The 22288-nt window shown below is 44.5% G+C and overlaps 1 protein-coding gene across 1 annotated transcript in view; it reads left to right on the forward strand.

Annotated features, from left to right (window-relative positions):
• LOC134397239 (nuclear GTPase SLIP-GC-like) overlaps positions 1-22288 on the forward strand; it is a 55864-nt gene that overhangs the window by 28269 nt on the left and 5307 nt on the right. The window contains exons 10-18 of the mRNA XM_063123714.1: positions 624-713; positions 1346-1451; positions 2790-2923; positions 3232-3396; positions 5029-5186; positions 11203-11341; positions 12322-12430; positions 19513-19649; positions 21457-21547. Of these exons, the coding sequence (XP_062979784.1) occupies positions 624-713; positions 1346-1451; positions 2790-2923; positions 3232-3396; positions 5029-5186; positions 11203-11341; positions 12322-12430; positions 19513-19649; positions 21457-21547 (1129 nt within the window). The remainder of the gene's footprint in view (positions 1-623; positions 714-1345; positions 1452-2789; positions 2924-3231; positions 3397-5028; positions 5187-11202; positions 11342-12321; positions 12431-19512; positions 19650-21456; positions 21548-22288) is intronic.

Raw genomic sequence — 22288 nt, forward strand, 5'->3', positions numbered from 1 at the left:
AGCAGTTCCTGCTTTTACTTGCAAGGTATAAATTGCAGCTGTGGAGAAAGCAGATCTGATTTACAATGCCCAGTTCTCAACACAATTGCTGCTACTCAAGGCTTAGAGGCCCAGAGCAACTGTCTTCAATTTGGCAAGACCGTTACCTAACCTGTAACATGGAACCCACTTTCTAGAACTTATGCACCCAGTGGTTAGAGTCGGGCTCAAGTTACAGGAAGCCAGATTCCAGCTGGACATCAGGAAAAACTTCCTGACTGTTAGAGCAGTACGACAATGGAATCAGTTACCTAGGGAGGTTGTGGGCTCTCCCACCCTAGAGGCCTTCAAGAGGCAGCTGGACAACCCTCTGTCAGGGATGCTTTAGGGTGGATTCCTGCATTGAGCAGGGGGTTGGACTCGATGGCGATCCCGGGATAAACCTTAGGTCTAGCTAAGGCCTCAGTTTATTACAGACTGATGTGAAATGCTGGAGTGGGAAAGTGAAAAGTAATCTCTGGCAGCCCAGGCTTGACGGGGCATCAGGCTCCACCTGTGCTTGTGTTCTTCCAATAGCTTGTTGGATGCTGTGGGTTCATTACATGGCTGGGCAATATGTAAGGTTCTGCTGCTGGCTCTTTCAGACTCCCATCGAGAATAAACACGATGCCATTTTAGAGAGGAACCAAGATGTGAAGAAGAAGAAGGAGAGAAGTATTAGGGAGAAGCTGAAGGTAAGACACCCCACCCACCAATTCCTCTGTTGCCGGTTCATCTGCCTGGAACTCTCTTCTAAGGCCCCTACGTGGCACCCCCTTCCTCTCTCTCTTCAAGTCCCTCTGCTACCTCTTCTGTAAGGCTATTGGGTTTAACCTCTCAGTCCCCATCCCAAGCAAAACAAAGCCCAAGAATGTGTAAATCCCGCATCTGTTACCCTTGTTGCTCCTGTTCTACCCCCACCCCTGTCTGTTGCCCCCCCAATGGTGGTCTCCCCACATTGTCCATATTTAGACCATCATCTCTGTTGCATAAGTTTCTTTGTGAAGCACCATGTTAAATTATCGACTGTAGTAGCGCAGCAGTGCCATAATGGTGGGCCTTTGCTTCGCAGTTTACAAAACCAACCCAAACACTTAATTGAAGAACAAATATCTTTCTGCTGTCCTATGAGGTGTTTTGGTTGATTTTGGGGGCCTCCTCCTTGCAAGTTCTGGCGATGTGGAGGAGATTGTCACAAGGGGCTGGTGTTGGAGGGAGAAAGTTCTTAATGGTTTGTGTTTTCTACAGTATCCAGTATTGGTGTGTTCTTTAGCAAAAACAGGGAATGGTATTTTGGGTAAGAACCTTCCCATCGTCTGTTTTCCAGAGAAAGCTTCCACCTGACGCAGATGTCTTGAATAAGGATGATCTGGTTTATACTGTCAGTGCCAAGCAATTTTGGAAAAGAAAACATCTCAGCGAAGAAGAAACAGGTAATGGCGGCCAGAAGACACTCTGGGGCTTATATTAGGGGTGTGCTCCACTCTGTTACGGATCCCCGGATCTGAAGCGGAGTGGGGCGATCCGGACTGCCGAAGCCCAGTTCCAGAGCGGACGGAGGAGGTTCGGAATGGTCCGAAGCGATTCAGACTGTTCCGAAGCTTCGGAGCCAGGTAAGTGGGGAGGAGGAGGGGGGCTTACCTGGGTCCATCGCAGTCTGGGTGGCGGATTCAACTGTGGCTCAGGCCTAAGGCTGGAAACAGAGCAGGGAGGGGGCTTACCTAGCTCTGCTGCCCGCGGCGGCGGCAGTCCATGTGGCGGCGGACGGCGGAGCCAGGTAAGGGGGGAGGAGGCCTTGATCAGCCCCCATTTTGTCCCCCCTTCCCCACTTACCTGCCTCCGAGGCAAGTAAGTGGAGAAGGGGGGGGCAAAATGGGGGCCGAATATTGATCCGGACCTTTGGATCTCACTCCGGATCCAGTTCCGGAGTGGATTGGGGGAGGTCCGGATCGACCCGAACTGGATCGGGCCCGATCCGGAAGGTCCAGATCAGGATCCAAAGCGGTTCGGGGAGGGGGTGTACAGCCCTAGCTTATATGCCTGTGAGGCAGCATCCTCTAGCTGTGCGATCTCCTCTCCGGATTAACCTAGGCTGTTAGGTCAATTTACAGAACAGTGACAGGTGGTGAATGCCGGAGCTGGTGGGGCTGCAAGCGGAGTGCATTTGCATGCAGCTACAGCATGTCGGTGCATTATGCTTCTGGATACTCCACCCTGCATTTAGTGAATGATCACAGCCATTCCCATGCCATCTTTGACATCATATTTGCCAGCGTGGAATATTGCGGACTAGCCCAAGAGAAGCTGGCGTTGTGGTCTTGATATGTGATTTGCTCTGCGAAAATTCCCCTTGACCCTTTCTTGCTCTAGTTTGAGAGATGGAAGCAGGTTGAAGAACAATGTGTTTAGAAAAGCAACACAACACATGCAGCGACCATTAATTTAGATGCATTTATTCACCTTTTCTTTGTGAGCAGGTTGGGTGCATAACGGAGAAGTTTCCCTGCCATAGAACCAGCCCAGAAGAAAATTGTTCTGGGTTTTAATTGTTGTGAACCATCCAGAGAGCTTTGGCTATTGGGCGGTATAGAAATGTAATAAATAAATAAATAAATCTCCATTTTTATGTTACTTTAGATGGTTACAATTTCAAGTACCAAGAAGTGTTCTAGAAGCAAGGATCTTAGAGCAGATTTTTTTTCTGAAGAGTACTGCTTGAATTTCCATGCTTTGTGTTTCACTAGTTTTATTTTATTTTCCCTTCATCTCAGAAATACCAAAGCTGCGGGAATACATCAGGAGGATCTATCTGAAGGAGAAGGAGAGGCTGGTGACAGATTATGTGACGGAAACTTTGGGAATTCACCTGCTTACTGAGAACATTGGTTCTGAACAACAGCTTGTGGTATGAGACCAAGGACAAATCCCATATCTAAAAAAGAAAAGAAAAGTATGATTGTAATAAAGAAGCCAAGAGACCAGCAATCGAATATTTAATAATCCAATACAATCCCCACATGCTTCTCCCTGGCTTCTTAGTCCCAGCATGGTCCCAATCCTCCTGCCTCCCAGCAGCTTTGCCTCTCTTGTCCATCTCTTCCTGTCCATCCTTCCTGCCAACTTCACACCTTCAGTTTGGGAGACCTGCGCCCTTGCTAATTACCTGCCTTCTGTTCTGGTGCCTTGTTGATGTGCCCTTTGCTGTTTCCTTAGGAGCGGCATTTTCAGGAGAGTGGAGTCGAACAGTTTGTGAATGAGAAGATCGACGCTTTGGGGGAGAAACTTGAAAGTCTTTTCACTCAGATGAAACAGCCCCTCTGTGATGGAGTGACCAGGGCCAGAAGATCCTATAAGAAAATTCTTGAGGAGAAGCTCACAGTAAGGGAAATCCCTTGTGCACTTTTTAGCAAATAAGTGCCTACATAATTCATCCCTCTCCAAATGTCCGTTTTGTGTGCAGTTTTCCTTATAACAATTTGGTTATAGAAATTTCAGCAGGTGCCATTTGTATATATGGAGAACCTGGTGAAATTCCCTCACACCAGTTAAAGCTGCAGGAGCCCTGCCCTCTTTTAAATCTGGTCACTCTAGTATAGCTCCTGCAGCTTTAACTGTGGGGATGAAGAGGGAATTTCACCAGGTTCTCCATATATACAAACGACACCTGCTGAAATTCCCTTTTCTATGCAAGTGTTAAAGATACAGGAGCCCTGTCCTCCTTTTCATAGGGTCACCCTAAGTTATATAGTCTTTGGGGTTCCAGGAGGCTTTCTTTAGGAGTGGCCTCACAACAGCCCCCTTCGAGGATATACAAAATAGGTTTTGTAAAATAACTTTTTAATCAGTGTTGGTTATTGTATAAAGTGTTAATTCACAGTTTTATATTTGTTTTTTGTTGTAGAGTGCCGTTGAGAAAGGGTTTTTCATAACCCGAAACACGTGGGCTTTGAATGAAAGACATCACTATCTTCCAACTAGCAGTGCTAGGGTGACCCTATGAAAAGGAGGACAGGGCTCCTGTATCTTTAACAGTTGCACAGAGAAGAGAATTTCAGCAGGTGTCCTTTGTATATATGGAGAACCTGGTGAAATTCTCTCTTCATCACCACAGTTAAAGCTGCAGAAGCTATACTAGACCAGATTTAAAAGAGGGCAGGGCACCTGCAGCTTTAACTGGAATGAGGGAATTTCAGCAGGTTCTCCATATATACAAATGACCCCTGCTGAAATTCCCTTTTCTGTGCAACTGTTAAAGATACAGGAGCCCTGTCCTCCTTTTCGTATGGTCACCCTAAGCAGTGCTCTTTTGTGTTCAGACAGTAGGAGGGTCCCCTCCTTCAGTCTGCACAGTTCTTCAGTAAACATGCATGCATGAATGTGCATATTGGGGGAAAGTGTGTACAAAATGTATTAGAGCAGGGAAAATAACACACAGACTTGGTTCCGACAACACATTTGTCAACAGTGGTTTTAGAACTCCACCATGGAGTCTTTACACCACAGTTGAAAAACGTGTTGTCTGGAGGGAAAAACTCCACCCTGTGCTGAATATCCACGTTATGCAGAGGAGAGTTCCTGTCCAACCGTTGTGTCCTGTGTTGTGCGGAGGGCTTTTCCCACCGGCTACAGAATTCCCCGGCTACAGTGATGAAAGGAGTGAGTGCCACTCTAGGAGAGCAGCCAGGATTGGTTTTTTTTTTGCAGCAATGGCTGATGGGATACCATTGGGAGGACTGGGGGAGGAGAGAGGGTGGAGGAACTGCCAATCAAACTCCACGGGCGCCCACATTCACACAATGGTGGAGTTGGAAGTTGTTGTGTGGCGAGTACCCCCTACAAACTCAACAGTTGAGTGGAGATTTCACACTGCATAGAGAAATGTGTTGTGTGAACTGAGCCACAGAAATGAGAAACTGAGAGCAACCAAAACTGTCAGATTTGTCCATCCTTGCATTTAACAGAGGTCTTCTCTTAATGGATTCACTAAAAACATTATTTCTAATTATCCAGAGAAATGGAGGGAACCAAGGTTTCCACAAGGTCCTAAAGGCGGTGTGCTTGAAGAATGGTGTGTACGCTTCAAGGACGTTTGCCCGCATAGATTTCAATGAAGACCTTGCCAGGCCCATCTATGATAATGTTGAGAACATATTTGGAAACATATTTAGGTAAGAGAATATCATCATATGGGTTCCCCCGCACCCCTGAGAAATTCAGCCTGTGCTCCGCCACCTTTGCCTGTGCCTCCACACCCTTTGAACTCTGATGTGAGCAATGGGTGCAGCTTCTGTGATCAAACTGCTTGGGGTACGGAAATCCCTCCTCACAGAGGTTGCTGCTGGGTCTTTGATGCGTGTGGTTCTCCAGCATTATCGGCTCAGATAAGTAGCCAACTCACACAAACTGTTATTTCTGCACATTGGAGCTAATTCATAATGTATTTATTTAATTTATTTAAAAACATTTTTAAAGCGCCACCTTGCCATTTCTGGCATTGTAGCACTTTACAATAACACATTATTATTATATTTATTTATTCATTTATTTAGCACCAACAATGTACTTGGTGCTGTACAAAATATACAAATAAAACAGCAACACCCTGCCTAAAGGCTTACAATCTAAAATCACATTTAAACATATGAAGGGGGGAAGGAGTTCACGAAACAGAAATAAGAGAATAATCATAGTAATAAGAACAGTAAATCAAGCTAAAATACCAAAAGCCATTGAAAATGTACGATGGAACTCGTGGTACGTAGATGCTCTGCAAGAGCATTCCAACACATAAAACAATTTCCATTAAAGACCCTCAACCCACACTAAAATTTAGACCAACATTGAGTCTGCCAGTGGTGGGACACAGGAGTGAGGCGAGCACTCAAGTAACCAGGGCCCAGGCAGTGCAGGGCTGCTATCAGTGGGCAGTCAGGGACACTTTACCCCTGGGGCTGCTGTGCTGTAGGAACTCTAGTGGGTTCTTCTTCTTCTTCTTCTTCTTCTTCTTCTTCTTCTTCTTCTTCTTCTTCTTCTTCTTCTTCTTCTTCTTCTTCTTCTTCTTCTTCTTCTTCTTCTCCTCCTCCTCCTCCTCCTCCTCCTCCTCCTCCTCCTCCTCCTCCTCCTCCTCCTCCTCCTCCTCCTCCTCCTCCTCCTCTTCTTCTTCTTCTTCTTCTTCTTCTTCTTCTTCTTCTTCTTCCTAGCTGTACCCTGCCACGCGTTGCTGTGGCTCAGTCTGGTTAAATTGAAAAGAAAGAAAAGACAAAGCGCACGTTTCTAATATGTTTAATTTCACAATGCTTGTGGATATACAATATTTTTAGTTGTTCCATTGTCTGTGTAGATATAGAGATTGTCTGGTTTGCCGACTCTAGAACACGCAACATATAATTGTCCATGTGAGAACCAATCTGTGTCTAGATCTAAACCGCACAATTCTAAAGATTGGCCCTGAGCTTTGTTGATGTTGATTCCTAACGCCAATCGAATTGGGAATTGCAATCTCTTAAATTGAAATGGCATATCTGTTGGAATCGTAGGAATGCGAGGAATGAGGACATCTTCACCTTTGAAAGGTCCTGTCAAGATTGATCTCTGACTATAACAATTGCCACTTCGTCTATAGTTGGAGCATTGAATCTTCGCACATGTTCTCCAGCAGGCGTTTTGTCAGCATGAATAACAATCTTGTGTGTATCAGATGGCATCATGTCAATTGCTGTTTTGAACAAATGTACTAAATTGTTTTTTTTGTGAAGTAGCTGTTGCAGTTTTGAAATGATGGACCTTTTTATGCCGGTATAAATTCCGCAGCGTGCATTCAATTCATCATTGCCATCACCAATGAAATACATTTGTAGGAATGTATGTTGACTATCTGGAAACGGAAGGAGGGAGCCGGCTTTATGATAAATTTGTCCTTTGACTTTGAAAGTTGGCATAAATGGAGCTGTGATGATTTCTGCGCCGAACGACATCATTTGGAAGCATGAGTTGTATTTCCTGATGTTAGAGAGGAAATGCTTTGATTCTGCGGTATATCCGGCAAGCAAAGTTTGTAATGGCTCTGGTGGTTCTCCAAGTTGAGGCAGTTTAATTTTTCCAGCAGCGCAACACATTCCTTTTGTTTCTCCATTAAATTTAAGAGCCCTGCAATAAGGACACACTTCAGTCATAGTGCCGATGAGAACATGCCGCCTCAAACTATAATCATCAGCTGGGTTGTACCGGAATGCAAGGCGATTGTAATCGTGTGATTGTTTACCACGGAGTCGTGTTTGACGCTGATGTGCTGTTTCTCGTTGACGTCTTTCAGCCACTCTCAGCCTGTCGCGTTCATTCTGTTGAGAACAAAGCAGATCTGAAGCTGTAGAACGCAATTGCCGTGCTCGCAATCGTGCATCCTCAAGTCTGGCTGAACGTTGCTTGCCTGGTTCCTTGGCACGTATTTGAGGCATTTTTTTTCTTTTTTTCTTGTTTGCTGATGCCCGTTCTTCCTCAGTCTGATTTGCAATTTCTCGTCGCAGTGCTTCCGCTCCGCGAGTACGACGACCTAAGTGTGATCTTCTGCGAGGCATTATTTGGATGAAGTAAAGCAGATTGTTTGGTTTTTTAAAAAGGATGTTTTTACGGTGAGGAGGTTAGCGGAAACTCCTGGCAGTTACCTTTCTTCAGAACGTGTAACTGTCACAGGTGGGACATCTATATTCACTCAGCCAGTTGTGAGAGAACATGCAAATAAGAGAGAAGGCAGAGGGAGCGGATTTGGCCTACTGGTTGGTGATGTCACAATGATCAGCAGGACTGGTTTTGAGGAGGCCTATTTCTTCGATTTTAAGACAAACCTTTGACCCCATAGAGAACATAGTTACATAACAACGCTCGCGTATTCGAACGCAACGTTGTGTCAAAATTTCAAAGCAATCGGTGAAGAGCTTTCGGAGATATAACGACAGTAATGAACGGTCTTTTTCATTTTTATTTATATAGACTAGCTGTACCCTGCCACGCATTGCTGTGGCTCAGTCTGGTTAAATGGAAAAGAAAGAAAAGACAAAGCGCACGTTTCTAATATGTTTAATTCCACAATGCTTGTGGGTATACAAAATTGTTTGTTGTTCCATTGTCTGTGCAGATATAGAGATTGTCTGGTTTGCCGACTCTAGAACACGCAACATATAATTGTCCATGTGAGAACCAATCTGTGTCTAGATCTAAACCGCACAATTCTAAAGATTGGCCCTGAGCTTTGTTGATGGTGATTGCAAACGCCAATCGAATGGGGAATTGCAATCTCTTAAATTGAAATGGCATATCTGTTGGAATCATAGGAATGCGAGGAATGAGGACATCTTCACCTTTGAAAGGTCCTGTCAAGATTGATCTCCGACTATAACAATTGCCACTTCGTCTATAGTTGGAGCATTGAATCTTCGCACATGTTCTCCAGCAGGCGTTTTGTCAGCATGAATAACAATCTTGTGTGTATCAGATGGCATCATGTCAATTGCTGTTTTGAACAAATGTACTAAATTGTTTTTTTCGTGAAGTAGCTGTTGCAGTTTTGAAATGATGGCCCTTTTTATGCCGGTATAAATTCCGCAGCGTGCATTCAATTCATCATTGCCATCACCAATGAAATACATTTGTAGGAATTTATGTTGACTCTCTTGAAACAGAAGGAAGGAGCCGGCTTTATGATAAATTTGTCCTTTGACTTTGAAAGTTGGCATAAATGGAGCTGTGATGATTTCTGCGCCGAACGACGTCATTTGGAAGCATGAGTTGTATTTCCTGATGTTAGATAGGAAATGCTTTGATTCAGCGGTATATCCGGCAAGCAAAGTTTGTAATGGCTCTGGTGGTTCTCCAAGTTGAGGCAGTTTAATTTTTCCAGCAGCGCAACACATTCCTTTTGTTTCTCCATTAAATTTAAGAGCCTTGCAATAAGGACACACTTCAGTCACAGTGCCGATGAGAACATGCCGCCTCAAACTATAATCATCAGCTGGGTTGTACCGGAATGCAAGGCGATTGTAATCGTGTGATTGTTTACCACGGAGTCGTGTTTGACGCTGATGTGCTGTTTCTCGTTGACATCTTTCAGCCACTCTCAGCCTGTCGTGTTCATTCTGTTGAGAACAAAGCAGATCTGAAGCTGTAGAACGCGATTGCCATGCTCGCAACCGTGCATCCTCAAGTCTGGCTGAACGTTGCTTGCCTGGTTCCTTGGCACGTATTTGAGGCATTTTTTTCTTTTTTCTCGTTTGCTGATGCCCGTTCTTCCTCAGTCTGATTTGCAATTTCTCGTCGCAGTGCTTCCGCTCCGCGAGTACGACGACCTAAGTGTGATCTTCTGCGAGGCATTATTTGGATGAAGTAAAGCAAATTGTTTGGTTTTTAAAAAAGGATGTTTTTACGGTGAGGAGGTTTTTACGGTGAGCGGAAACTCCTGGCAGTTACCTTTCTTCAGAACATGTAACTGTCACAGGTGTGACATCTATATTCACTCAGCCAATTGTGAGAGAACATGCAAATAAGAGAGAAGGCAGAGGGAGCGGATTGGCCTACTGGTTGGTGATGTCACAATGATCAGCAGGACTGGTTTTGAGGAGGCCTATTTCTTCGATTTTAAGACAAACCTTTGACCCCATAGAGAACATAGTTACATAACAACGCTCGCGTATTCGAACGCAACGCTGTGTCAAAATTTCAAAGCAATCGGTGAAGAACTTTCGGAGATATAACGACAGTAACGAACGGTCTTTTTCATTTTTATTTATATAGATTATAATACTTTCACAGCATTTAATATATATTAAAATCCATAAGTGGTTCACCATAAAATACAGTATAACATTATAAAAAATGTTGTTGTAAACTGCCCAGAGAGCTTCAGCTATGGGGTAGTATAGAAATGAAATTAACAACAACAATGAACCTGATGAAATGCATAACTGAAAACATTACCACAACATTAATAGTAAAACAGGGTAGTAGCAGAATCCCTCACAGGTAAGGGAAAGCCTGTGTGAACAAGAATGTTTTCAACAGGTGTTTAAAAATAGCCACCATTTGTGCCTCTGGAGGAGAAGTTTAACAATGACTACTCGTCCTGCTGGTTATATGCTACCTCCAGTATCAGAAGCAGTATGCTGGGGAACATGGGTGGGGTGTGTGTGCTGTTGTACTCATGTCCTGTTTGTTTGTCCCTAGCTGATGGCTGGATTGCAACTGTGCAAAAAGAATGCTGGACTAGATGGACCCTTGGTCTGATCCAGCATCAGGGCTCTTATCATAGAATCATAGAATAGCAGAGTTGGAAGGGGCCTACAAGGCCGTCGAGTCCAACCCCCTGCTCAATGCAGGAATCCACCCTAAAGCATCCCTGAGAGATGGTTGTCCAGCTGCCTCTTGAAGGCCTCTAGTGTGAGAGAGCCCACAATCTCCCTAGGTAACTGATTCCATTGTCGTACTGCTCTAACAGTCAGGAAGTTTTTCCTGGTGTCCAGCCGGAATCCGACTTCCTGTAACTTCAGCCCGTTATTCTGTGTCCTGCACTCTGGGAGGATCAAGAAGAGATCCTGGCCCTCCTCTGTGTGACAACATTTTAAGTATTTGAAGAGTGCAATCATGTCTCCCCTCCATCTTCTCTTCTCCAGGCTAAACATGCCCAGTTCTTTCAGTCTCTCTTCTTAGGGCTTTGTTTCCAGACCCCTGATCATCCTGGTTGCCCTCCTCTGAACACGGTTCTTAGGTTCTTATGTAAACCCAACATTAGCTAGGATTGGGTTAGGTTTTTCTCCTTACCCAGTTTTTTTTAAAAAAAATATCTTGCTTTATGTTTGTTATGTATTAAGTTTAGATTGTTTCATTGTAATATTGAACTCATACTTTATTTATTTATATATGTTTTGTAACAAATATGATGTTGTATTTTGATGATGACGTTTATTGCGAGCCACTTTAAGCATAGTCTGCTGCTGAAAAGGGGCATTTAAATAAACGAAACTGAACATATACGTAAGCAGGTGCATATTTCATACTTGACATGGATATCCAAACTGGTCCACAGATGCCCCTTTTCCACAGTTGCTGCTCCGATTTGACACCTCCTTGCCTGCTGTTCAGAATATGACTGGAGGATGAAATTCATTGCTATGTTCTCAACACTTCCCCTTTAAACAGGATCCAAAAAGGAACAAGATGCAATCTGTGGCCTCATTTGGAAGGGTTTAAAAATGAGGTGCAGGAGAAGATCAGTCAGATTGCAAGAAACAACAAAATACCTGAAGACAATGGAAAAATTAAAGCTTTCATTCATGAAGTAAGTTCATACTGAGAAAGAAGCATTAACCAGTGAAGCAAAAGAAAGTACCCACACCTGGGGATTTTATCATCTTGTTTATTTATTTAGTTATTGCATTTCTATACCCCCCAATGCAGTTCACAAAAATCCATAGCACAAAACACAGCATAAAATATAATATAAAATAGAGAGGCTTTTTACACGAGACGTTTATCGTGCACTTAAGGAAGTTTGCAGGTCCTTTTCATGATGTCATCAATCTCTGGTCCCCCTCTCATCGTATTTGAGGTTTATTCCGCTATTTTATAAATCGACAAAAATGCAGTAATCCCCCAAACTGACACAATTCAAGAATCCGGCAATAATTTAGAAATCCTGCAGCAGCATCTGCTAGCCAGATCGGTGAAACATATGGAACATGCCCACAAAGGAACCAGGAAAAACAAAAGGTGGTGGGTGGTGGTGGTAAACGCATGTATTGTCCCCATTGTGAACTCAGAAAGATGAAGCCCCACTAAGGTAGCAGGATTCAAGAGGCAGCTGGACACCCATCTGTCAGGGATGCTTTAGGGTGGATTCCTGCATTGAGCAGGGGGTTGGACTCCATGGCCTTGTAGGCCCCTTCCAACTCTGCTATTCTATGATTCTATGATTTTCCTTTAATGCAGAGAAGCTCTTAATAGCTTAAGACTGCAGTATAAAAGTGCAACCAGAGTAAAAACTAGCAGCAGTGCAGAAACTTCCAGGAGATGCTTACATTTCTTGAGTTGGCCAGCATTGATGGAGCGGGGACAGAGAAGGGCACAGAGGCTTTATTCGGGTTTTGTCAGCGCCAAGCCAGCACGTTGATTTGCACGTGGAAAACAATGGCAGACCCTAGTGGAGCCCCGGTTTCATGTTCTCGAGGGGGACCCAACACTGACAGGAGACAAGCTGAGTTTAAGAAGATCATTTTTGTGATTGAGAGAACTTTCCTACCTATATCTTGATCTCCACAGACAAATGTCATCATGACGAAACTAAGAGCAGAGATTCTTCAGCAGAAGATAGTTATCTACCAGAGCCTTCGAAAATACATCCAATTTGATCTGATGCCCTATTATGAAGGTAGGAGATCTTGATATTTGTATGTCATATTTTGGAGGGGTTTCGCTGAGCAGTGCTAAGAGATGCATTCTGGGACCAGGTATATAGTATGAGGGATTTTACCCTCTATGATGTGGGTGTAGGCTTTGCAAGGGAAGCAAATTATGGATTTCCCATATCTGGGCAGTGTTGCTATGTCACGGCAAATAGCACTTTGATCAGATGTCATGGTTTCACATACTTAGGGGCCAGGTTCCTTTTTCGGGAGAGGGAACAGTGACTTCCCTCATCAGGGGGTTGTACTTGATGGCCTGATGGGCCCATTCCAACTCTACTATTCTATGTGTGGTTTTATCCTGGTCGTGGTTTTTATATTGTATTTTGTATTTTGTGTTTTTTAAATTGTTGGTTGTTTTATTATGCTCTTCATGGTTTTAATTTTTGTGAACCGCCCAGAGAGCTTCGGCTATTGGGCGGTATAGAAATGAAATAAATAAATAAAATAAAATAAAATAAAATGATTCTATGATCACGCTAACCCTACTCCAGCAACTGTTCAAACAGGCCATCAAATGATTCTAGATCTAATGATTCTTGATCATCCTGGTTGCCCTCCTCTGAACACGCTCCAGCTTGGACTCGGGGGGTTGGACTCGATGGCCTTTTAGGCCCCTTTCAACTCTACTATTCTACGATTCCATGATTCTAGATTTTACGTTTCAATAAGCCATCAAGAGCGTAGGCAACAGCAGCAGTTCCCCTCATTGCCTTAATTCTACCCCTGCCGTTGTAGGGATTCTGTAACTGATTTTTAGTTGAATAAGGCTCCTGGCATTTAACTAATTAACTTTAATGAATTAATTGGTAAGCACCGGTGTAGTGGCTAAGGGACTGAGCTGTGTGCCAGGAAGCCCTTGGTTCCAATCTTGCCTCTGCCATGGGATCACAAGGCTGTGTTGGATCAGCCACAATCTGAAGAAGGGGGTGATAATAGTGACCTACCTTGCAGGATTGTTGCAGGGATTACTGAAATCATTCATTTTAATTTATTTATTTAAAATATTTATATCCCGCCTTATATCACTAAGATCTCAGGCTGGCATACAGATAAAAACATACAGTATAAAACAATAAATATACACAATTTAAAACAAATTAAACCATAATCCAAGTTAAAACAATATATAATTTAAAAGCAATAGATGCAGTTAAAACAGTTGAAACAATGTGCCAGTGGGTTTAACCATCAAAGGCTTTGTTAAAAAGCCATGTTTTTACTTGGCGTCGAAATGCAATCCATGTTGGCGCCAATCGGGCCTCCAAGGGGAGGGCATTCCACAGTCGGGGTGCCACCACAGAGAAGGCCCTCTCCCTTGTCCCATCATAATGTATATGTTGCATTGATGGGATGCGGAGAAGGGCTCCTTCAACAGATCTGAGGTCTCGGGCAGGCGTATATAAGGAGAGGCGCTCTCTCAAGTATCGAGGTCCCAAGCCATCTAGGGCTTTAAACGTCATTACCAGCACCTTGAATTCCGACCGGAAGCGTATAGGCAGCCAGTGCAGTTCCTTTAAGACCGGTGTTATGTGGTCTCTGTAAGATGTACCCGCCAGCAGTCTAGCTGCTGCATTTTGCACTAGCTGCAACTTCCGAGTCGTCTTCAAGGGCAACCCCACAATCCTGTGGGGATTTAATGGATTTGAATATATCACACACACACACACAAGCTAGATTTTGATAGTACCATAATCATCATATAAATACCTTTTTTTATAGTGTACATTGTACAACATCTTCCTTCTGCCTTCCCATATTGTTCCCCTCTTGAGTGTGCTGCAGGGTGGGGTTCCATTGAGCGCAGAATGGTAGAATGTGGACCTATGAAAGGGCAGTGAGGCCGGCTTTCTGAAGACCCAGCCAACAGTGCCATGGCCTATTAGCCCCTCGGTTTGGTAGACTTCGGGAGCACCTGCTGGGTAAATTGGTTGAAAGCAATATTAAGGATTAAATTAGTAAACATAGAAGGACAAGCCCTGCTGAAAGAGAATCAACACAGCTTCTGCAGTGGTAACTCACTAACCTTTCAGAGTGTCAGTAAATATGAAGAGAAGATGGAGGGGAGACATGATAGCACTCTTCAAATACTTAAAAGATTGTCACACAGAGGAGGGCCGGGATCTCTTCTCGATCCTCCCAGCGTGCAGGACACGGAATAACGGGCTCAAGTTACAGGAAGCCAGAGTCCAGTTGGACATCAGGAAAAACTTCCTGACTGTTAGAGCAGTGCGACGGTGGAATCAGCTACCTAGGGAGGTTGTGGGCTCTCCCACACTAGAGGCATTCAAGAGGCAGCTGGACAACCCTCTGTCAGGGATGCTTTAGGGTGGATTCCTGCACTGAGCAGGGGGTTGGACTCGATGGCCTTGTAGGCCCCTTCCAACTCTGCTATTCTATGATTCTATGATTCTATGTAGACTGTGGTAGCCCAGTAGATATTGTTTACTTTGACATCCAAAAGGCTTTTGACAACTCCATTATCAAAGACTTCTGAGCAAATTTAGCAGTCATGGAATGAGAGGAGAGGCCCTCTTATGGATCAGAAACGGGTTAAAGAACATAAGGCAGAGAGTCGGAATAAATGGTAAATTCTCCTGATGGAGAGAAGTAAATAGTGGGGTCCTGCAGGGATCGGTATTGGGACCAATTCTTTTCAACTTATTCACAAAATGATCTGGAATTAGGAGTGAGCAGTGAAGTGGCCACGTTTGCCGATGACACCAAATTATTTACAGTGGTTGTGACAAAAACGGATTGTGAGGAGTTATAAAAGGGTCTCATCTAAACTGAGAGAACGGGCATCCAAATGGCAGATGTGGTTGAACGTAAGCATGTGCAAAGTAATGCACATTGGGGCAACCCCCCCTCCAAACTTGATGGGATTTGTTCTTGGGGTTGTGGTGAACAGCTTGATGAAAATGTCATAGAATCATAGAATAGCAGAGTTGGAAGGGGCCTACAAGGCCATCGAGTCCAACCCCCTGCTCAATGCAGGAATCCACCCTAAAGCATCCCTGACAGATGGTTGTCCAGCTGCCTCTTGAAGGCCTCTAGTGTGGGAGAGCCCACCACCTCCCTAGGTAATGGATTCCATTGTCGTACTGCTCTAACAGTCAGGAAGTTTTTCCTGATGTCCAGCTGGAATCTGGCTTCCTTTAACTTGAGCCTGTTATTCCGTGTCCTGCACTCTGGGAGGATTGAGAAGAGATTCTGCCCCTCCTCTGTGTGACAACCTTTTAAGTATTTGAAGAGTTTTACCCTACCCAATGCCTGCTTACCCTACCCTGTGCCTGTTTGCATTCTCTTCCCCTCCTTATTGTTTTATTATCATTTTATTAGAATGTAAGCCTATGCGGCAGGGTCTTGCTATTTACTGTTTTACTCTGTACAGCACCATGTACATTGATGGTGCTATATAAATAAATAAATAAATAATAATAATAATAATAATAAGAGTGCTATCATGTCTCCCCTCAATCTTCTCTTCTCCAGGCTAAACATGCCCAGTTCTTTCAGTCTCTCTTCATGGGACTTTGTTTCCAGATCCCTGATCATCCTGGTTCAGGGGTCATTCCAGTGTACGACTGCTGTAAAAAAGGCAAACTCCATGTAAGGCATAAGCAGAAAAGGAATTGAGAATAAAACTACCAATAATGAATAATATGGTTTGGATGCCTCTTTCTCCATGGGTCTTTCCAATTATGAGTCTGAATTAGGATGGCAATAGCTGTGGGGATTTAACCAAACTCCTCCTCCTATCCAGCCCTTCCTGTAGCACCACATTTACATACCCCTCACCCCCATGATCACAAGACTTTGCTTAAAACTCTAAGAAATACCTTTTTCTTCCCCTCTCACAATACTAGAACCCAGTGGGTCGTATCCCATGAATCTGATTAGTGGGAGATACAGGACAGATAAAAGGAAGGACTCCTTCACACAGCACATAATTTAACTATGGAATTCACTACCACAAGATGTGGTGATGGCCATCAATTTGGATGGCTTTAAAAGGGGGTTAGATCAATTCCTGGAGGAGGCTAACAATGGCTAGTAGTCCTGATGACTATGTACTACTTCCATTAGCAGAGGCAGTGTGCCTATGTACATCAGTTGCTGGGGAACATGGGTAAGAAGGTGCTGTTTAGAGTTGCCATATCCACAAAATCCACAAAACCAGGAGACTTTTTTTGGGGGTGGCGGTGGCTAGGATTTTTTAAAAAACTGAGCAATGTGTAAAAGTCTAGGGAAATCCCAATTTTTGCAAAGCCCATTTTTATTTATTTATTACATTTTTATACCGTTTTAATTTTTCAATTAAAACATCAACAACTGTAAAACCAGACATCTTAAATTCACTGCAACTGACTTCCAAGTAACAGATTTGAGGCTTGCAACCCAAATCCAAGGAGGTGGATTTTTGAAGGGCGGTTTTTGGGGGAGTGACTCTCCTTTCCTTTCTCCCTTCTCTCCTTTCCTCTCCTTCACCCCCTCATCCCCCACTCCCTCCCTCCTGTCCCCCACAAAACTCTCTTTCTTCCCCCACAAATAACCCAGCAGCTCCGCCCCACGCTTACCCTAAAGGTCTGACCACAGCCCGCCAAGCTCACCAAACTCCTTTGCATTGCATGGGACTCAGGGAGCCTGAGCAGAGCACGTGCGCCTTTCCGTTGTTCCTCTTCTACGCAGCTGCAGGCGCAATAAGGTGAGTCACAGGGTGAGTGACTCAGATGACCCTGTGGAATAGCGGTGATGCTCTGGAAAAAGCACCGGATTGATGCGTCTTTTTCGAAGCTGCTGCTCGCTGAGCAGGCTCAAGGCACCATTTTGGAGGTCAGAAGTTCTCCAGCCAGCTGGACCAGAAATCCGGGATTCTTGCCCAGCTGGTCAGGACATTTCAGATTCTCCTGGAAATTGGGACATTCCCAGTTTTCTGGGATGTCTGGCAACCCTAGTGCTGTTGCACTCATGTCTCGCTTGTGGGTCCCTGATCGACAGCTGGTTGGCCACTGTGTGAAAAGAATGCTGGACTGAATGGACCTTTGGTCTGATCCAGCATCAGGGCTCTTCTTATGTTCTTATACCTGGTAAAGCAAATGGCCAGTATTATGATGGGCTCCCTCGCACCCTGACTGTGACTACACAAATTGCTGACTTCCTGTTGTGTTCCAGTTGACATGGTCCACTGGCTGCATTGACTTTAACCTCAAGGGAACCAATGAATTGTTTTCTAGCCCACCGCTGAGATGAGGTGGGGGAGAATCCAGTAATGTCAGCCATGCCCACCAGTTTCTGCTGCTTCTCTCATCCTAGCTTTGCTTGCTCACCTGATCCTCCCTTACTGTGTCTGGTTGAATGGTAACGCGAGTGAAACAGCAGCAGCAACTTGGTTCTTCTTATGTGTGAGCCGCCGCCGCCGCCGCCGCCGCCCCCCTCCCCCATTGTATGTATGTATATATGATATATGATTGCATAGTGCTCCAGTGCTGACCATTAGTAATATGTTTCTATATGGGACGTTTTTTGTGCCTGCTGGGGGTGGGTTTTGAGTTCTTACGCATGTGGGTATCTGTTGGGAATATTGCAGCCTCATCTGCAAGTTACAGGAAGGGGGCAGTTTGGCAGTTATCTAGTTAATGCATGGGAATTTTGGAGCATAGCTAGCTTTAGGATCTCTCTCTGTAGCTTACAGTTTTTTGCTCTTTCGCTTCCTTTCCCTCCTCTCTCTGCCACCCTCTATTACTGGGAGCACATTCTTGCTCACTCACTCTTTCTCCTGCTGGTTTTTTTGAAATCCTACTCTGTGCCTGCTTTTCCATGTGGGTCTGGTAAATACTCATACCACTTTGCCTTTTTGTTTTTACTCTGCTAACTGCCTTTCTAACAAGAGGCAGCAATACCATATAAGGCCATCAATATCACATGGCGTTGCAAAGCATGGTAGTGCACTGTGTCATGAGTCTACCGCTTGCTTGAGGCTTCCTGTGCCTTTTGAAAATGGAAACAAGGGGGAAAGGCCAAATAGGTGTATTTATGTTCAGCCTTAAACCATAGGTAGTAAGAGCCAGTGTGGTGTAGTGTTAGACCTTGGAATGGGACTTGGGCAATATGGATTTTAGTCCCCAGTCTGCCATGAAGCTGACTGGGTGACTTTGGGCCACTCACTGAGTCTCAGACTAAGCTTGGCTTGTTGTAAGTATAAAATAGTAATGTAGTAATACAAATTAATTTGATCAAAATAAATATGATCATTTTGATTTGTATCCTGTATTCATTTGGTCTTGTACTTTGCCTCCAACATTTGAAAGCTCAGAAGCTCAGTACCTGCCCCAAGGAGATGCCAACCCATGTTGAAATTAATTCTGTTGGATAATTCCACATTGTTTCCTTCAGTTGGGGCTGAACCCACTGAATCAATTCCATTAGATTGAGCAGAGAATGTCCATTGAATGGGATCTTCTCCTTCACTCCAGAATCCAATATAAACTTCTCCTGTTGACCTTCAAAGCTTTTCATGGTCTAGCTCCTTCCTATCTCTCCTCTCTCATCTCACACTATTGCCCCGCTCGTGCTCTTCGCTCCTCTGATGCCATGTTTCTCGCCTGCCCTAGGACCTCCACTTCCCTTACTCGGCTTCGTCCTTTTTCTTCTGCTGCCCCTCATGCCTGGAACGCTCTTCCAGAACACCTGAGAACTACCAACTCAATCACAGCTTTTAAAACTCAGCTAAAAACTTTTCTTTTCCCTATAGCTTTTAAACATTGAGTTTGTTCTGACTCTCTACTGTTAGCTTCACCCTACCCGGTGCCTGTTTACACTTCCCCGTGCCTGTTTGCATTCTCTTTCCCCCCTTATTGTTTACTACAACTTTATTAGATTGTAAGCCTATGCGGCAGGGTCTTGCTATTTACTGTGTGGTCTGTGCAGCACCATGTACATCGATGGTGCTATATAAATAAATAATAATAATAATAACTTGTTATCCAGGTGTAACCCTTGCCTCCCTTGCTCACTACTAATGTTTTGACCATTCTTGCTTCTATAGAGGCCTCAACCATAAGGGGCCCGGGAGCCTGTGATCAGATGAAAACCATCCTCAGGGACAACATTGACAGAGAGGTCAAGAAGGAGATGTTTGAGAACGCCAAAAAAAAAATGGAGAGCTGTTTCCTCGAACTGAAGGTACAATGGAAAACCCTTGTCTTCGACTCTGAGCACAATCACTTGGGGTATATTTATTGCACGTGGCGTCCTCTTGATGAGGCTGCCTTTACATACTCAGAGCCTCCGTGACTATTTTTGTTTGTTTTGCTAGCCAATAGGTAAAAACTGGCACAACCAGCTCCTATTTAACACCCCACCTCTTTGCTGAGACAAGTAGTGTTTCCTCTAGCTATCAGGATGCATCACCTGAGAGTAGGTGGGCAGATAGCCAAGCCCTCTTTCTCCACTGGCTAACCCATGGCCTGTCCTAACCTCCCTTCCTCCTTACATGACTTCATAGAATCATAGAATAGCAGAGTTGGAAGGGGCCTACAAGGCCATCGAGTTCAACCCCATGCTCAATGTAGGAATCCACCCTAAAGCATCCCTGACAGGTGGTTGTCCAGCTGCCTCTTGAAGGCCTCTAGGGTGGGAGAGGCCACAACCTCCCTAGGTAACTGATTCCATTGTCGTACTGCTCTAACAGTCAGGAAGTTTTTCCTGATGTCCAGCCGGAATCTGGCTTCCTTTAACTTGAGCCCGTTATTCCGTGTCCTGCACTCTGGGAGGATCGAGAAGAGATCCTGGCCCTCCTCTGTGTGACAACCTTTCAAGTATTTGAAAAATGCTCTCCTGTCTCCCCTCAATCTTCTCTTCTCTAGCTAAACATGCCCAGTTCTTTCAGTCTCTCTTCATAGGGCTTTGTTTCCAGACCCCTGATCATCCTGGTTGCCCAAACCTCCTGTATCTTTAACAGTTGTATTGAAAAGGGAATTCCAGCAGGTGTCATTTGTATATAGGGAGAACCTGTGAAATTTCCTCTTCATCACCACAGTGAAAGCTGCAGGAGCCCTGCCCTCTTTTAAATCTGGTCACAATATAGCTGCCGTATAGCTCCTGCAGCTTTCACTGTGGTGATAAAGAGGGAATTTCACCAGGTTCTCCCTATATACAAATGACACCTGCTGAAATACCCTTTTCTATGCAACTGTTAAAGATACAGGAGCTCAGACCTTCTTTTCAGATGGTCACCCTAGTGGAACCAAACAGCCTAAGCAGCATGAGGAGAAAAATCATACACCCGCTCTTGAGTTTGGTCAGTAATCAAACCTCCAATTTTCGAAGTAACAATTTTTTTAAAAAAACAGGAATACAACAATGGACAGGAAGAGAGAACTGAAAAGGCATGGGAAAATACAAAGTAAAAAGTTGTTGACTTATGCTAAACTTATTGCCATAAATTACTCACTCATAGGAGTCGCAAGCAACATCTACCTGGAGCTAGTCAGGAGAGGCAGTGAAGGTGCCATAAACGCCAAGCAGAAGTTCCGATTCCACATTTATTCAGCTTGGGTGGGGGAGTGGCGGGGTAACTTCCCTATTAAGCCAGCTGCAAAGCATGTAGACAAAAAGATACTAGTTACTGTCTTTGAGATAAACCTGGGAAAATGACACTCAAGGGGAAACTGAATAAAGCAAATGCCTTCCCCTTTTAAGAGGTTGGAAGCCCAGAAATCATGTGCAACGTATCCCTTTCAGAAAAGCCTGATGAGCATCAGGCCAAGAATAGCTATAGCGAAGTGGCTATAGCAAAGCATCACACCCTTGAGCAAGCACCTTCAGACAAGCGAGGCCTCTGTTAATGAGATCCTTTAGATGGAGACGCGGGTGTGGGTGTGTTTGGACTGTGTAAAGGAGGCGCTCTGTCACCGATTGACGCCCCCTTCCTCCCCGCCCCCACTGGCGTGCTTGTGGCTTCATATGGGACATGCTTTGTGTCACACAGGAGGAGATCATGACGACGCTGAAAAAGGAAACTTCCATTGTGCTCAAACTGCTCTTGCTGCATCAGGACCAGCTGGCTGTGAAGTTACCAGGTAAGCATCCGGTCAGGTGCAGAGTCGCCAGGGGCTTACGAAATGAGTAAGGTACATCGGATTTCCAAGCAGTAGTTGGGCCTTAAGAAGCAGTGTTGTTCTGGGTTCTAGGGATCAGTACAAGAACATAAGGAGAGCCCTTAAAGTCTCCCTTTTGCTGAATGTTCTGCTTTGCTGTTTTCATGGTTACACCCGGACATTTGCAGACAGAAGACGCTACATACCGGAGCCGCCTTCGGCACAATGAACAATAAATAACAAGCATTCCCCCAGTAACTGACCATGGCACAATTTGATTTTACCAGTTTTAATCCTGTATTTTGATGATTATTAGTTTTTCTCCCCTTTTTATTGTTCTCTGCTTGGATATTTTATTGGATGCCAAGCGGTATATAAACCTTGAGTGTGAGTTGAGTGACTTCTGATCATTTTGTTGGGGCTTGGACAGCTGGTGAATCAAGCCCAGTTTAAAATCTTGAAAGTCTGCCTCCTTCCTTGGCATCCAAGGACCTTCACTTTACTGGTCCACGGGCCTCTCACTTCCGGCCTTGAGGCAAGCAACTCACTTTACAACTATAAACCATGTTTTGAAAATGTAAATATTCGCGCTTAAAGCCCTTCATGGCTTCAGACTCCCAGAAAGCATTGATCTCTATAGATGTTTGACAGGAGCCCAGCTCCAAGTCTAGTGAGGAGAGGCTTTTGTCCATCAAGGGCAAGGCCTTAACATTTGTGGCCCCA

This window comes from Elgaria multicarinata, chromosome 4, assembly GCF_023053635.1.
Source record: "Elgaria multicarinata webbii isolate HBS135686 ecotype San Diego chromosome 4, rElgMul1.1.pri, whole genome shotgun sequence".
In the NCBI taxonomy this organism is placed as follows: Eukaryota; Metazoa; Chordata; class Lepidosauria; order Squamata; family Anguidae; genus Elgaria; species Elgaria multicarinata.